General features: G+C 43.8%; 1 protein-coding gene across 3 annotated transcripts in view; it reads right to left on the reverse strand.

Moving 5' to 3' along the window:
- Positions 1-6523: 6523 nt before the first annotated feature.
- Positions 6524-15711, reverse strand: part of FGFRL1 (fibroblast growth factor receptor like 1) — a 173125-nt gene continuing 163937 nt past the window's right edge. For all 3 annotated transcript variants that reach the window (XM_040555285.1, XM_040555283.1, XM_040555286.1), the window contains 2 exons: positions 14144-14497; positions 6524-11167 (listed from right to left, as the gene is read on the reverse strand). In XM_040555285.1, coding sequence (XP_040411219.1) covers positions 10758-11167; positions 14144-14497 — 764 coding nt within the window. In that variant the 3' untranslated portion in view covers positions 6524-10757. The remainder of the gene's footprint in view (positions 11168-14143; positions 14498-15711) is intronic.

Raw genomic sequence — 15711 nt, forward strand, 5'->3', positions numbered from 1 at the left:
ACATTTTAAAGATAGTACAAACACTGAAGATTTTGGAAATTGAACTTCTTGGTGACTTATTTTATTATTTTATTTTATTTTATTTTATTTTATTTTATTTTATTTTATTTTATTTTATTATTTTATTTTATTGATTCTGAATGACCAAACATCCAAAATTTAATATCACACAGTTACAAAGCATTCACATCTGTTACAGTTTTCACTGAACTTGTGCCTCCCGCTACGATCTCAACAATGAAAAACTATCAAGATTAACAATCCAAACGTTTCCTAGACAGTCTGGTCATCCATAATTGTTGGAAGCAGCCATTTCTCTTCGTTGCCAAAATATTGTCTATCATTTGTTGCCTGATACTCCTGGAGGGACTTATCAGTGTTTATTAAACAATTTGAATCTGCTTCGTAAAGTTTCCATTTAATGCTAGTTGAAATGTGAATTATTTATCATGTGGGTTTTTTTTTGTTTGTTTGTTTGTTTGTTTTTCCCATCTTTATGAAGGACAACACATGGGCTTTGATAAAAACTTTTGACTGCTGGAAGTGCATGAGCTGGAAACACACATAGCTAACTTTCTGTAGCAGCTGCAGGACAAAGGTTCAACATTGATACTTCTTGCAGGGGTCCTCCAGGATGGTGCAAAACAAAGTCTCCCCTCATATTTCTTTTGCACATGTTTATCCAGAAAAAAAAAAAAAAAAAAAGTAATTTTTCAGTGCTGATGACAGCAGTTGTCAGAAAGCTGTTAACTTTGGAAGATAAATGAATTATTCTCCCAAAAAGTCCAGTATACAAATTCCCAGTGACTTCTATGAGGTGAAGTTCAACCCAAACAACTCTGATGGCCTCACCTGGTGGCTGGGGGAACAGTTCCACTTTCATTCATGGCTTTTAGACCATGTTTTGGGAAAAATAAGGATAAATCAAGATGCTGCATGGAATAACAAACTAGCTCTACCTTCTGTTGAGTGAGAAACTGAGCTCAGCACTGGTATACAGCCACTCCAGTATATTCACTCTGTCACCAGCTCAGATTTCAGAAATAGTTCATCTTGGTCTTGCTTTGCTTGAAGCTCTGAGAGACAGCAGATGCCCTGTGATTTCCCTGTGTCAAAGAAGCATTAATGATATAATGACAAATTGGTTTGGACAGACATTAATTTGGAAATGTTTTGTGAATCTAAGTCCATAGCTTTGCTCTTGCTGCTTAAATAAACTCTTTGTTTCTCTGAATTTCAATGTCTCTTCTGCACGGAGAGAGTGGTTATTGCTGTGATTCACGGGGGTGTAGTGAAAACAAGTAGGCAGTAGTGGCCAGAGCATAGATACTCTGGAAATGATGATATGTAAACCACGTACGTAAACCATAGTATCTTCTAAAATTACTGAACAAGCAGGGTTTCCTTGATTTTAGGTTCCATTCTGACCTCGTTTTGTCCATGCAGTTTTCTGCCTTCTTGTTTTGTAGGTGCCTGTTCCAGCCAAGATGGCAAATCAGTTTAAATGCTGAAGGGACTGGCACTTTAAATGCTAACCGCAGAGCCATGTTTGCGCAGAGGCCCCTGCATCACTGTCAAGGAACCAAAAAGCAAGTGCAAACAGAGTTGTGCTGACTTTATGGCCCCTTACAAATCTTTTCTGGCATATGGGAGCATTACGTCTTAACACACCAAAATGAGAGAGAAGCGTTTTATCACTTCTCTCTGCTATCGTCCCAGACCTGTCCTCACACGCAGTCTCTATTGTGCACGCACATTTGGAAGAGGCTTTCAGATAAACATCAAAATGCGTCTCTTCTGATGTCAAGCAGGAGGGCTCTTTGCTCTCATTGAACCATGACAGAGGGCAGCTTATGTTCCTGGCAGCGCGGGGCCGGGGCCAGCACACTGTGACGGGAGCAGTGCGATGAAAGCTGGGGCTTGTACCAGCAGGCAATCCCACCCGGCAGCCTCTCCCCGTGGATTCCCTCCCTTTGTTTCCCATTCATGGGCAGGAAGGGTTCGGGAGAGCACCAGCCTCCCAGGCTCTGAGACCAAGCAGCGTAAAGAAAGTCACAATTATTTGCTTAGGACTCTACCATTGGGAAAAATTAATGTATATGGGCACTTTACCAATTTGCAGTGTATTTCTGTCATTTTCCAACTCTCTGTTTTGTACCAAAACCCAGATTCATCCTTTTGTTTCATGGTACCTGGATGACAAATCTAGCTTAGTTTGTTGGCTTCAGTGCAACAGCAAACACCTTCGTGGGTCTTAATCTCCACCCATAAGACAAACCAGCTTTGGGAAGTGCCCGTTTTTCTGCCCTATTTAAGGAAACTCACAATCACTCTGTCCCTAACTTCACTATCTTGTTTAATTAGGATGAACCCAGACCTGAAAACAAATTCTTACTTCACTTTGAGATCCAGACAAAGCAAGAATGTGGTCTCGTGCTTAGGGACATGGTTTAATGGGTGACATTGGTAGTAGGGTGATGGTTGGAGCAGATGATCTTGAAGGTCTTTTCCAACCATAATTATTCTATGATTCTATGTTTCATATTAAAGGGGTTCACCAGTGTTGTGCTCCAGAGAAACGGCCTGTTATATGGGAATTGAGCCCCGGTTTGTCCTAGATCTGGGGGCAGGTGAAGTTGACACCATGCAACAGCAACCCTGCCACTTTTATTTTAATCTTAGCCTTTAATTTTATCTGCTTCTTTTATTTTACTTGTCCCTCTTGATCATTCACAACTCCTCTTTTCACATTCACCTCCTGTCTTAAGCAGGATGAGCGAAAACATTAATATTGAAATAACACAGCCTTAAATACTTACTAAGGACTATTGAGGATGCTATCTCCTACTGGTTTCAGGATCTGGGCCTCCATCCTTATCTCTCTGATTAAATTATTAGCTTTAAAATCCTTCACTGTTTTCAACCCAATAATAAAGCACAGGAAAACACGGCTGCAAGATTCATGAATATTTATTTTTTCGACAGCAAAGGAGCAAGTTTACCTAACAGCTTTGCTAACTGATTGTCTGCAGAACAAGGAAGTTATGGCCATGTTAACGCAAGCAGTAGTAGTTTATTGTTTTAGTAGACACTTCTTTTTCCTTCCCTTTGAATAAACACACCGTAGGGTCTGGGAGGACGTGTGCCAAGAGCGTTACTGAGCGCAGCAACAGCCGAACAAAGCGCGGCAAAAGCACAATCCTAATCATAACAGAGCAAGCAAGTATTGTTACAAATGTTCCCTTTAGTATGGAAATGAGCCAGGGGTAATAAAAACACCATAAAAATGTCAAAATGACTGATCACCATGAAGCACTGGCCTTTTTATAACCAAAACTTGTAATGAACTTTAAAAAATGCCTGTGTTAAGAGAAATGCCATTTTTACTTAACTTTATTGTTCGACTTATCCTCACTTCACTGCGCAGTTAAATGACTGCAGAAGAGAACGACTTCAGAAGGCCATCAGTAAAGATCTGATTGAGATTAAATGGCATTCAAGCATGATGGTGGACTCTGGATGGAAACAAACTGTTAACCAGGGCATTAACATTAGCACTGCTACTGCCTCTTTATGAGAATATGGGGCATATTTAGGTACTAATTGTTTGAACAGCAGCAATAAAACATAATGTTTAATGACATACAAATGAAGAGCTGTGTAACTCGTGTAATTCCATCAGAAAATGCTCAGGAACAGCAGCTTGACTCTTTAATTACTCAGATCAAAGAAAAAAAGGCATTTTGAAGTCAGCTCTAAAGTGTTATTTATTACTCCTCTCACCAAAGCATAGATTGGCTTGGATAGAAATAGCACTGCAGACTGGATTTGGTTAGTGAAAATGGGAAAATGAAAGAATATTCATTGCTTTGCTGATGCCCATTTATATTGTGGAATATATTAAATCCTAATTATAACAAACTGACAGAAGTGAAAGAGAAAAGGAAGAAGAAGTGTAAAAGTTAAGTTAGGAACAAATAGAGGTCATCGTACCATGTATTGCTCTCATTGATCAGAAGCTGGTGAGCACACACAAAGATGCCTGGGCTAAAAAAAAACCATAAAGTGGACATTCTCTCCTCCAGACTCCGCACAAATATGTGTGTGCCACTTAATAGTCAATGCACCAGTAGTATTTTAAAAATTAAAAATGGTTTAATTCTCAACTACAATAACCCACTTTTTCGTTTGTTTGTTTGTTTGTTGTTTTTTGGCATTTAAAATAAACTTTTGTAACCTATGGATCTTAGCTCAAGAAACACTTTTCTGGTAAGACAGGGTAAATAGAAAGTCTGATATACCTACAGATTTGTAATTAGTGGCATTTTCTCCCAGGTCCCCAGTGCAGAACCAGCCTGGCCAATGGCCTGGGTGCATCCCAGCACATTTGGTTGGCAGACCCTGGATGTCATCAGGCAGGTACCTTCCTGCCTCATTTTTTCCTCTGTGAAGTTGTTGCTGAGATCCATAGGTGAAACCCACTCCATAAATCTGGGTGTGTTTGTGGCTGTGCCCCTTGCACCCACACTACATGGATCACAGGCAGAGGAATTCACATAGGTGCCCTTTTTGTGGCCCAGCACTCATCAGGACCAGGTGTGCGTAGGGGACCTGCAGGGTTCACTTTGGCCAAACCCCACAGCCCAAGACTTGAGCCCACACATACCCAAACAAGCACCAGGACAGCACTGTGTCCACACCAGGGCGAGAGCAGAGCAGGATCCTGCCCCCTCACATGCACGGCATATAAGGGATTGAAGATACTTACACCACCAACAAGTTTAAGCAAGTCAGCAGGCCATTAACCACATGTGTTTACATTCATATGCACATGTAAATCCTTCATGACACTAACTGCAGCAAATCCAGCAAGATTTTCCAGAACGCTGATAGCGTGGAGGAGTGGGATGTGTGTACACACAGGCCTCTGCCGCTGTTTACACAAGGGGTTATTTGCAGACACAGTAAATGTCGACGCACAACTCCGTTTCATATAAATAATGCCATTACTTAAGTAATAAGCCAGAAAATGCTGAGACAGCACACTCAGAGCCCAGAAGCAAGCGGAGCTGTAAGGAGCAGAGCTGTGTGTGCAGCCCAGGCCCACGTGCCAGGCAATGCTGCCAGGCCTGCACTGCACACGTGTGGTTACCATGCTCACCAGCCCCTGCCCGGCCTGGAGCAGGGACCCACGCTTCCATCTCCTTCTTTCAGCCCATATATGTGTCTTCAGGGCCAGAAGGGACTGCTAGATGAGCCCACCTGGCCTAGATGTATCCCTTTGGCCTAACAATGTTCCCAATACCTTGCACCTGACAGAAGCACCCACAAAGCACCCAGCCTTGATTTGGTGCTTGTAAGAGATGCGGTCTCCATCCCTTCCCTTGATAGCTCCTTCCAAAATGTGTGCATTTCCCATTTAAATGTGCCTGGCTTCTTGCTCTGGCCATTAACTCCTGTCACGTCTTTCTCTGCCAATAGGCCCGCCAGAACAATGATGTAAGTTTTACAATGTCTCCATGCCTATAATTGATTTCCCAATGGATGCTGTGGTGTTTTTATTTTATTTTTTTTTTTCAACTGGCATCTGCAAGAGCTGGAATGGGTGTTCTGTGTGGAATAATCACTGACCTCAGGACATTTGGAGGCCTGGGCACACAATGTACACCATGTTGGCAGAGGTGATGCCTAGATAGCAAAGCTATGAAAAATTCGCCATCAGCCTTTGACCATCTCCCAGTTTATGCCCACTGCCGTGTCTCCCCCAGCGGCTTTATTCCATTATTTCAAACCTCTGAAGATCTTCAGACAGTCACAGAAATGGAGCTGACAGAGAAATATTTCCTCTTTCCCACCACACGTGTACTGTTTCCTCATGGGGCGTTTTGGGTCCAAGGTCCAGGTCAGGCCAAGATGAAGTTTGGGTGAGGGCCAGATGAACTTAAAAGTGTTACAGCTTGGACATTTGCTGCCTCTGAGAGAGTAGCGAGACACCCGCACATTCACCCCAAAGGGCTGGAAGTGCTGGGCCTCATCCTGAAATCCCTGCTCTGCCCTGGACACTGTAATTTTGCCATCAACTCCAGCAACCCCAAATTTTCATCTTCCTAATTGCAGTTTGGCTCTCGTTGCATCTATGACATTTGGCTATGGAGGTGAAGAGATCAAAAATAGTCTTTGTCACTAAAAAAACTAGAAAACTTTTCCAAACCACTCTAAAAAGTCTGCTCTGGATTCACAGCACTTACACAAATCATCAGATCAAGTCATGGTGCAAAAATAGTTCTGCAGTATTGTGTGCTTCATCATGCCAGCATATATTCCTCCTGTGTACACACACACGCACGTGCACACACTCACACACAGTCACACCACCACCCCTTCCCTCAAAAAATGTTAAATTTATACAATGCTATCACCTAGGAGCATACTTTTTTTCTAGTTTTTATTACACAGCACAGCTATACGAATGCTGTGCCATCCCATCTCTTTTTGATGTCCTCAGTTACTGTATTTGCCACTGTTTGAAAATCACGTCACTTTTTATTTGTAAATGTCTGATAAAGGTTTTCAGTTTAAAAGAGCTAACAGTACAGGGATTGTCCATACAAAGTTTAAAAATGCCACACACAAACCGACATGTAAGGCCATGTTTGATCTGTAATGCAAATAAAGTAAACAGAGATGGAGAGCTTTAAGCCTAAAATTCCTTAGATCTTTGAAGCCCCGTGGCTTTAAAAGTACAACTGCCTTCTGTATCACAGCCTGGCATGTACATCTATATGCCTATATGTATACATGTACCTATGCATAAAATAAAAAACTGTGTTCAAAATAGGATCAGTAGTTAATAGCAAGACTATGGTTTTCTGTAAATGCCCTGTATTCATAAGCAAAGAATAGTTCAAATCTTGTCCCACTGATGAAAAACAAATTCAGACATGAGCAGGACCTGGCAGAATTTATTTAGGCTAAGGAAGACTTTGCAATACATGCAAGGCACAATCAAGCCCTAAAAAGAAATGGCATGCAGTAGGCATGGGACAGAGTAACTCGTAAGAGCACTTATGGGTGTTCCGTAGAGGCAAAATAATTCCTTGAAACACAAAACCCACCCAGGCCCAGAAAGCCAGTGCAAGACCCAGACAATATATACATGTGCAAATCGAGACCTCTATAGCATCTCACCCCAGAGCTGCCTTCTGAGTGCAGTGGCTTTACTGCAGCTGTGCTCAGACCTTGCATTGTCCATGCTGGGGGGCTTACTGATGCATTCCCTTTCTGTTAACATTGCTAGAGGTTTGTGTTTAAAGGCTGGAGCTTTTATGGGCAGGAGGAAACCACTTCTTCCACCTGAGCCATCTGGCAATATGTGAAGTGTTGATTTCATGATACAACACTATAGAGTGCCAGGATTACAGGGGCAGAAGGCACCAGTGGAGAGCATAATGCTCAGTGTGGAAGCTCTATGTGGGAAATGCAGGACTGTTTCTTTTAGCCCACTCACTCTCTCTCTGAGGGTCAGTGATATAGCTGCCGTTTGAAAAAAGGGTCGTAAGACCATCTTTTAGGGTTTGCATAGAGCTGAAGCATATAAAACCAATTATGCACCTCCTCCTTTGAAGCTGGTCTCAGTACTGCTATCACAGCATGAGCCACGTGTCCCCTGGCTGCAGCACAGATACAGATAGCTGAGAAAAGATCATGGGCTTCCAGATGAATCCTGTCATCTGCCAGGCTCCTAACACTGCTGAGATGTGCAGTAGCTTGGTGCCTACCACAGTGCAAGAAGTAGCTTCCCATAGGCGTGAGTTATGAGATGTAGCCCTTAATCTCTCATGGAAATAGCCACGTGCTGCCTTCTTAAAATAAGGTGACACAATTAGTGTATAAAGGCTTTTTGGCTTTTCCCATGAAATGACTCCATAAAATATAGCCATTAAGAATGCTGCCTACATCATGCCTTACATCCAAGCAGAGCCCTCAGCGCTCATATTTAAGCCTCCCTGAAGCTGGGGGGATGTATGCAGAGACATCCAGGATCTGAACTTAACTTTTAGAGGCTTCAAAAATTTGTGTTAACAAAGTTTAACTGAACTCTCCTGCTTCCAATATATATATACACATATGTATATATATATAGGTTGTGTAGTTATAATCTCTACAGAAAGACCATCTTGCTATCAGTGGGCAGGGACAGGGCCACCGACCTGGGTGGCTAAGGCAAAAAGGGGACTTTTTTGGAGCAGCATGTGTTGGTGAAGGAAAACGGGAGCGTATGTGCTTTGCTGAATGAGGGCCCCACCTCACAGTGCTACGGCTGAGCAAACAGGGAGCTGTTTGGTTTGCTGATGATCCAAACAAACCGGCAGAAAAATCACTGCAGGTCAACCTAGAGCAAATAATTTTGGAAACATTCAGAGAAAAAGAAAAGCCTAAAGCACTGTTTTGTTTCAGGTTAAATGAAGTGTTTCACTTTAAATTGGAGCAGCTGGTTTGCTGAAGATTTCTCTTTTGCAGAACAGGCCTGAGAAGGAAGTAATTTCAAACTTAAAAATTGGCATGTCTCAAATTTTTTTTTTCTTCCCCATGAAACACAACTGAACAGCAAACAGTTGCTGCGTTACTGAACCTGCCTTGTCTAAAGAAAATTGTGGCCACTACAGGGTTAGATGCCTCTCTCTACTTGCAGCAGAAAGGTTTGCACCTTCCTTCTTGAGGGGAGCAGCTGCCCGCGCGCTCCCCTTGCTGCACCCAGCTCACCCTCGCTGATTCCTCTAGCCTAACAGCAGCATTTACAAATGAAGGGTTTCACCCCCGTGGCATGCTTTCCCCTCCCAGGCACCCTGAGGCTGAAGCTCATTTTACAGGCTCACAAATTATGATGTTTGATTTACAAAATTTTCTTTTGAAAAGAAAAACCCCTGAAGGTTTGTGGTTAAAAAACAAAACAAAACAAAAAAAACACAAATGTAACCTCTTCCCCACCCCTCAACACGCCCTGCCCCCCTCCCCCCCCCCAAAAAAAAAGATTCATTTTTTTAAAAAAAGCATAGTGAAACAAATTTCCCTGTGAGCAGAGATCTTTGCTACTGGAGGTGACAAGGGGTCCATGGGAAGTGATCTGGCCACTGCATACCCTCACAATCAACATTTAAATGATGGAAAATGCAAATTTCTAATGGAAATGGTGGCACTGGCAGTACCTGAGATGATGCTAGGAGAGTACATGTGGCTGGTGTGAGTAAGCATACAGATAGATGACCTCCAAGTTAGGAGAAATATGGTTGGTTACATGCTACATTGAGTGTTTTCTGAGCATGGCATCTATAGAACCTGAAAAAAAAATCTTTATTTTCTTTGATCAAAAATATGTATAGAAATGCCTGTTTTGAGGAAAATATCATACATTTTTTTTCTTGTTTAACAAAATAAATTAAATATACATGACTTTTTGTTTAAACTCTATATAGAATTACAAAGGTTTTATATTTGTAATTGGATTCATTTCCAGTCCATATAGGTATTTAATACGGTCCTTATTTACTCTCTTTTCTTTCTGTTTTTACTGTAGTTTGAACTGAAATGTAGTTGTATCATTTCCAGACTGTTATCTGTGGGGAGGGGGCAACCACACACAACCTAGGTGAATATTTTTCAAATGCAATTTTTCCTACGAGATTATTATTTCATTCTCTTTTTTTCTTTCTCCTTTTTCTCATGTTTATACGTATTTTGCATTGATGTAGAAAATCCAGTAGCTTGTCACTGTAAGCCATCAGAGAAGGACAGTGTGTTTTGCTTTCTTCGCCATCAGCAGTTCAATTATTATTATTATTAATTATTATTATTTCTTAAATATAAATATAAAGGTGTTCTGTACAATGTTCCTCTTTCTTTCCTTCCTTCCTTCCTTTTTCCTGGCAGTGGCACTGAGTCCTAGGACCGGGGCAGTGAGGTTTGCTCAGCAGAACCCTCCATGAGAAATGTGACTTGCAGAAATCAAACCAAGCAGCTCGGTCAGCATTGCAGACAAAACGACTGTGCTTGAGAAACATTCGACATTTCACGTTGTGAACAGAAATTAGCTTTTCCAGACCCTCTTGTGTTATTTTTTTCCCCTGGAATAGGTGAATTGGTCATGTCTCCTCATGCTTTGGCACTAAACCTCAGGTACTTTAGCGCTCGAGTCACTCGGAGGGAAAAGGCTTTCCCTTGTGCTCCTGAGTGGGACAGGTCTGGGGGCTTCCCACCAAAACAAGTGATGTGCCAGGGGAACAGGGCTGCCCACCTGGAAAAGCACCACGGTAGCCTTTTCTTGCTCCTTTTAGCTACATGAGGAAGGAGGTGGTGGTTCATATCCCTGCATCCTGTCTTACTTGCCACCACCTTGATTAAAAAATCCAGGAAGGCTCCACTGTTGGGGATGGCTGCCTAGCTGCTGAGATTTGGAGTTCCTTCATTATTCCTTGGCTACATCCTGATTGCAATAATAAAAAAAATCTCTTTTCTCTCTCTGTCTTTCTCTATTATATATATATTTATATAGATAGATATAGATATATACACATATATATATACACACATACACACACGCATATACAATTATATATATATGTATATATATATTTAAAACTATATATATAATCTTTTCTGTCTGCTTTGCCTATTGCTGGCAGTGTGAGCTGACTCAGAGCAGTCTCTTCTGAGGTACCAGGGGGAAAAGCCCAAACGAGCTACTGTACACGGCCACCCTCTTAGCACTGGTACTGAATGTGCTGGTGCTGATGGACTTTGCCTTCCACGTGCGAGTGAGTGTGGGTGTGGATGTCCGTGTAAATCTTTGGGTACATTTTGGATGCCATGGCTGGGGCAAGTGCAGGCCCTTGGGACAGTAAATGCTGTTGCTGGGCGACGTATTCCTCATAATTTATGGAGGAGATGCAGTCTTTGTCAGGGACCTGGGAGATGCAGATCCTGTCCCGGGGCTGCGGCCGGTGCACAGGGGCAGCAGCTGGTGGGGAGCAGGGTTTCTTCTTGGTCTGGCAAAGCCACAGGAGGATTGTCCCGAAGATGAAGACGGCTCCGGCAGGGATGCCGATGATCACGGGCCAGGGAAGGCTGCTGGCTGAGGAGGGGGGCACAGGTGCACTTGGAGGCTTGGGATCTGGACATTGTGGCAGGGAAGAGACAGAAAGAGTTAATTAAATGCAGGCAAAGTAAATTCGTAACAGATGTCACACTTGGGCTGGCTTTTGTACAGGCTGTCTGGCAACCCTGCCAGACCAAGTAACAAGGGAGAAATCAAGCCAGCACATGAAGTTTGGTAACTGTTTTGCTTTTCAGTGCTCCTGGAAGGACAAGCAACTCATTTTCTCTGGTTTAGGGGTCAGGAGGGGGGCCTTTGGGGGATTTTTTAACTTTCTTATTCAAGTTTTAATGGATGCACTAGAGCCAGCCCAAGAATCTCCTAACACCTTCGCTCTCCGATGGAGTGGGCTTCGGTGCCCAGACTGGAGGACACAGCACAGCACATGTCAGCAATTCCTCCATGTCAGCAGCCCAGGAAGCACGACCGGGTTACGCAGAGCCACTACATGTTGCCCTCTTGTCTTTACCAGGCGTAGCTGTGTCTGCATGGGCTTTAGACACTCTTTAGCACCCTTGTCCAGTGCTACTGGAGCTACTCAGCAATGCTCTGACAGGGCAGGCAGCATGAATGTGGTGATTTGAAGGGGTTGTCTTGAGTTTTTGGTGTGGCTGGGAGAAAGGTTGAAAAACACAGGTGAGCTGCTGTCCTCTCCTTGGTGTCCAAGCAATGGGGAGCTGAAATTTCATATGATATTAAAGCACGTGTCCAACTCTCAATCCCAAATGGGCTCCACCTCCACCAGTTTCTCTGGAGCTGCCGTTGGCTTTCTAGCAGCAAATTCAGTTAACAAAGGAGATAAGATGCTTCAGAAAGCATCTTTCACCCCTGCCTTCTCCCTGCCCACTGTGCTGTTGGCAGCCTGTACAACCGTCAGTAGCTATTCCCGTTCCTCAGCCTGATCCCTTGATTTACAGACCCCAAAGGAGACCTAGGGTAGGATCCTAGCTATCAAAGTCCCTGTGTAGACAGCTACCAGCTGGTGTTTCCAAAAGCCCTGAAAAATACCTAGGTGCAGAGTTCAGCTTTCAGGACAGCACTCAGAAACACTGAAAACTGCAGGCTATCCAAACAGCCCAGCACGTTATTTTCAAACATACATATCATTTAACTTTCAAGCCAGACTTCTTTAAGACCCTAATGTCTTTTTCTCTCTTTGACAAATAATCCTATGGGTAGTTTGAAATATTAAATATATATGGTGTGGTCTCTCTGAAGTCAGAAGGATGTATACTGTTGACCTCCAGAGACAAACTTTCACCCATCAACACTGGAAATGACAAAACAATTTAGGCTGGGAAGGGACTCTGGAGGTCATCTGTTTCAGCCCCTTGTTCAAAGGAAGACAGGATCAGGGAACTGCCCCAACAGCTGACCACAAAACAACAGTCTTCATGCTGCTTGGCAAAAATCCTCTGCTGGGCTGACACAAAAGTGTTTTGATATTCATGCATGCTGTTTTTCTGAGCTGTCTGTGTCAAATCTGATAGATTTACAAGCAAAATGGTGTTTTTCTAACTCATGGCCTTGCAACCACATCTTTCCTTCAGAGGGCAAGCTGGGTTCTCCTTTTCCGTCACTGCCAATAACAACAGGCCTTTGGGCACGGGTTCTGGTACGAGGCCTCATTGTAGTCGCACTTAAATCAATGGAAAGTCTCCCACTGATTTCATGGGAGCTGGATCAGACTCTCATAGTTTGGAAACTCCCAGAGGCTTTGAGTTATATCCCACCCATACAGCATTGTCCTTCAGAAAAATACGCTGAAGCTTTCTAGCTGGAGTTTCGTCCTAAATCTAAGTGATACAGAAGAAGACGCTAAGGAGCAGTCAGACTTTCCTTTTACTTGGCAACCTGCTGCTGGTGTCTAAATTCACGTTGTTGACTCTTGACCGCGACTGAGACATGAGTGTGGCAATCAGAGAGCAGAAGTAGCCATGCTGCCTTAGTTATAGGAGTCAGGAGCATTTTCCCCACCACCTATGCAAAAACCAGTCTCGTCAGCCTGCGAGAGTTAATGGTGTCTCATTGATATCTTGACCAGAGACACCCCATTAGATTTGACAGCTAAAACGTTCTGATATTGGCTCCAGCCCCTGCACTGTCTTAGCTGTGTTGGCCCTGCATGTGTGGCGAAAAGGAAGGAAAAAACAGAAAGGTAGATTTTTGTTATAAAGCTGGTGGTTCTAAAGCTAGATTCACATGTCCGAATGAGGCAGAAGGAGATGCCCTTTTCAATGAAAAATATTTATCAGGGCAGAACTGCATGCTCAGGAAGCAAAGGCATAAATGATAAAGTGAGCATGGTGTGCCTGAAACGCACACAATACAGCCTCATTTGGACACAGCCACCAGCTCTGGGGCCCAGGGAGAGCAGGAAGCAGCTGTGAGTCTGGTACAATGGTCCTCAGGAGATCATTGGGTAAGAATTTAACTAATCGATCATTCGCTCTCTCACACTCATTCTTTTCCTTTCCTTGTGACCGGGACAGTTTTTATTCTTCTCTCATTTTATGATCCCGTATTATTGTTTTCTTTTACCAGTAAAGCAATACAAATAAGAGCCAGAGAAAGGAGAAATGTCAGGGAATGGGGCTGCAAACTGTGCTGCTGTTCCATTCCCCTCTCACCTCCTGCACCCTGTCGATGAAGCCTGCAACTGCGGTATGATTTCCCGGCACCTGTTTCACACAGGAGCACATCCTTCATTTTATTTCGCTTTGCTGGAATCATTGTACCCAAGGGAGGGAGAAGAGGAACCATCAGCAAGAGAGATTAAGCAGGGGCAGATTTAAATCAGTGCTAATGCCCTGATTTTAGTCCCTGATTTTAGCTAATTTAGTCCCCCAATTTGCTAATTCTTTCTAAACCTGGACTAGCCTCTGTCAGCACAGCATCACAGAAGCCCACGGAGCACAATGGGCACCAGCAGTTGGGAATAATGCCATGACACAGGCTATTGGTTCAGAGTAGGGAAATAAAAGCATAACTCACCTGGCAGAACTGTGAGGAAAGCGCTGCGAAAACTGTAGCCCATGGTGTTTGCCCCCAAGCAGATGTACATCCCCGCATCCTCCTCCTTGGCTCGAGTAATCATCAGTTTGTTCAGGTAGGAACCATCAGGACGGGACCAGACCTCCCCTGTGGGCAGAACAACAAACTTCTGCCCCCCAACGTCGATGGTGGAGTTGTACTTGCTCTCTGTGCCGTACTCCACCCTCTTCAGCCACTGGATGACGGGTTTGACATCGCTGCGGACTTTGCACTGGAAGGATGTGGTCCCGCCGTAGTCTACCGTGGTGTTGACGGGGTGCGTCCCTGTCAGGATGGGCTTGGACCTCGTCCTCTCTGCACAGAAACACAGGGAGATCCATGGAAAAAGGTGCTTGCCAATCTGATTAGCTTGTGATCGTAGAAACACAGGAAAAAGGTATAGGAGAGATGCAAACCATTTAATTCAACTGTCTGCCCCACAGCAGGCTGAGATCTCTGCAAACCTTTCTGATATAAATTTGCCCAGCCTCTGCCAAAGCCTCTAATGGAAGAGACTGTCCAGGTTCTCATTCTTCCATTGTCTGAAGCTTAGTAAATCTTTTCTCATGTTCAACCTGAATCTTCCTATTTCTAGCGAGGCACTTACCCTACCTGCATCAGAACAAGAGAAAACTTTGCTCTCCTTCTTAGCCCTTACAACTTTGAAGATTTTCTTCAGCCGTCTCTTCTGTACCCTGAAGAACACTCCTGGCTGCTAAGCAAACAATGCCCTAAGAATCTCTTATAGAAGGTTTTTCTGTCTGTGCTGTGCTTCTGTTCCCTCAGGTCACTCACTCATGAAACATTTATATTTGGGTACCTAGTTTGCAGTGGTTTTACTCAGCACCACACAGGTCAGACCATGGAGACACCTGGCCCTTCTGCTCCTTGGTAAGAGGTGCAAGTCCAACTCCAACCGCTGAATTTCCCCAGCCCCTTGTTGTACTCTGCAGCTATGAGATGACAAAAGGGGCCATCCATCCTTGTACTCCCACTAATCCATGTCTCAAGAACCGCATCCCAGAATAATAGGATATTAATGATGCACCTTGACAGGGTATTTAAGAGGCTGCAGAGGTCTTTCTCGAGACTTGACCAGAGGAAGATAAATGGCCTGAAACAAGCCAAAAAGGTCAAAACCGATTTCAGGATTAAATCTGGGTGATATTGCAGGTCTGAACATGAATGAAGTGGTTTATTTCACTTGTTCACTTGATATTGATTCACTTGTTCACTAGAATATTCGATGTTCACTTGATTGACCCCAATGATGTCTTATCAATGTGTATAAATATCTAAAGGGAAGGTGTAAAAAAGATGGTGCCAGGTTCTTTTCTGTGGTGCCCAGTGCCAGTTCAAGAGGTGCTTGGCACAAACTGGAGCCCAGGAGCTCCCTGTGAGCACCAGGCAGCCCTGCTGGGCTGGGTGGGGATAGAGCCTGGCACAGGCTGCCCAGAGCCTGGGGGGCTCCTCCTGGGGGGCTCCAGGAGCCGCCTGGACGTGGGGCTGGGCACCCTGCTCTGGGCCTT

This window comes from Cygnus olor, chromosome 4, assembly GCF_009769625.2.
Source record: "Cygnus olor isolate bCygOlo1 chromosome 4, bCygOlo1.pri.v2, whole genome shotgun sequence".
Classification (NCBI taxonomy): Eukaryota; Metazoa; Chordata; class Aves; order Anseriformes; family Anatidae; genus Cygnus; species Cygnus olor.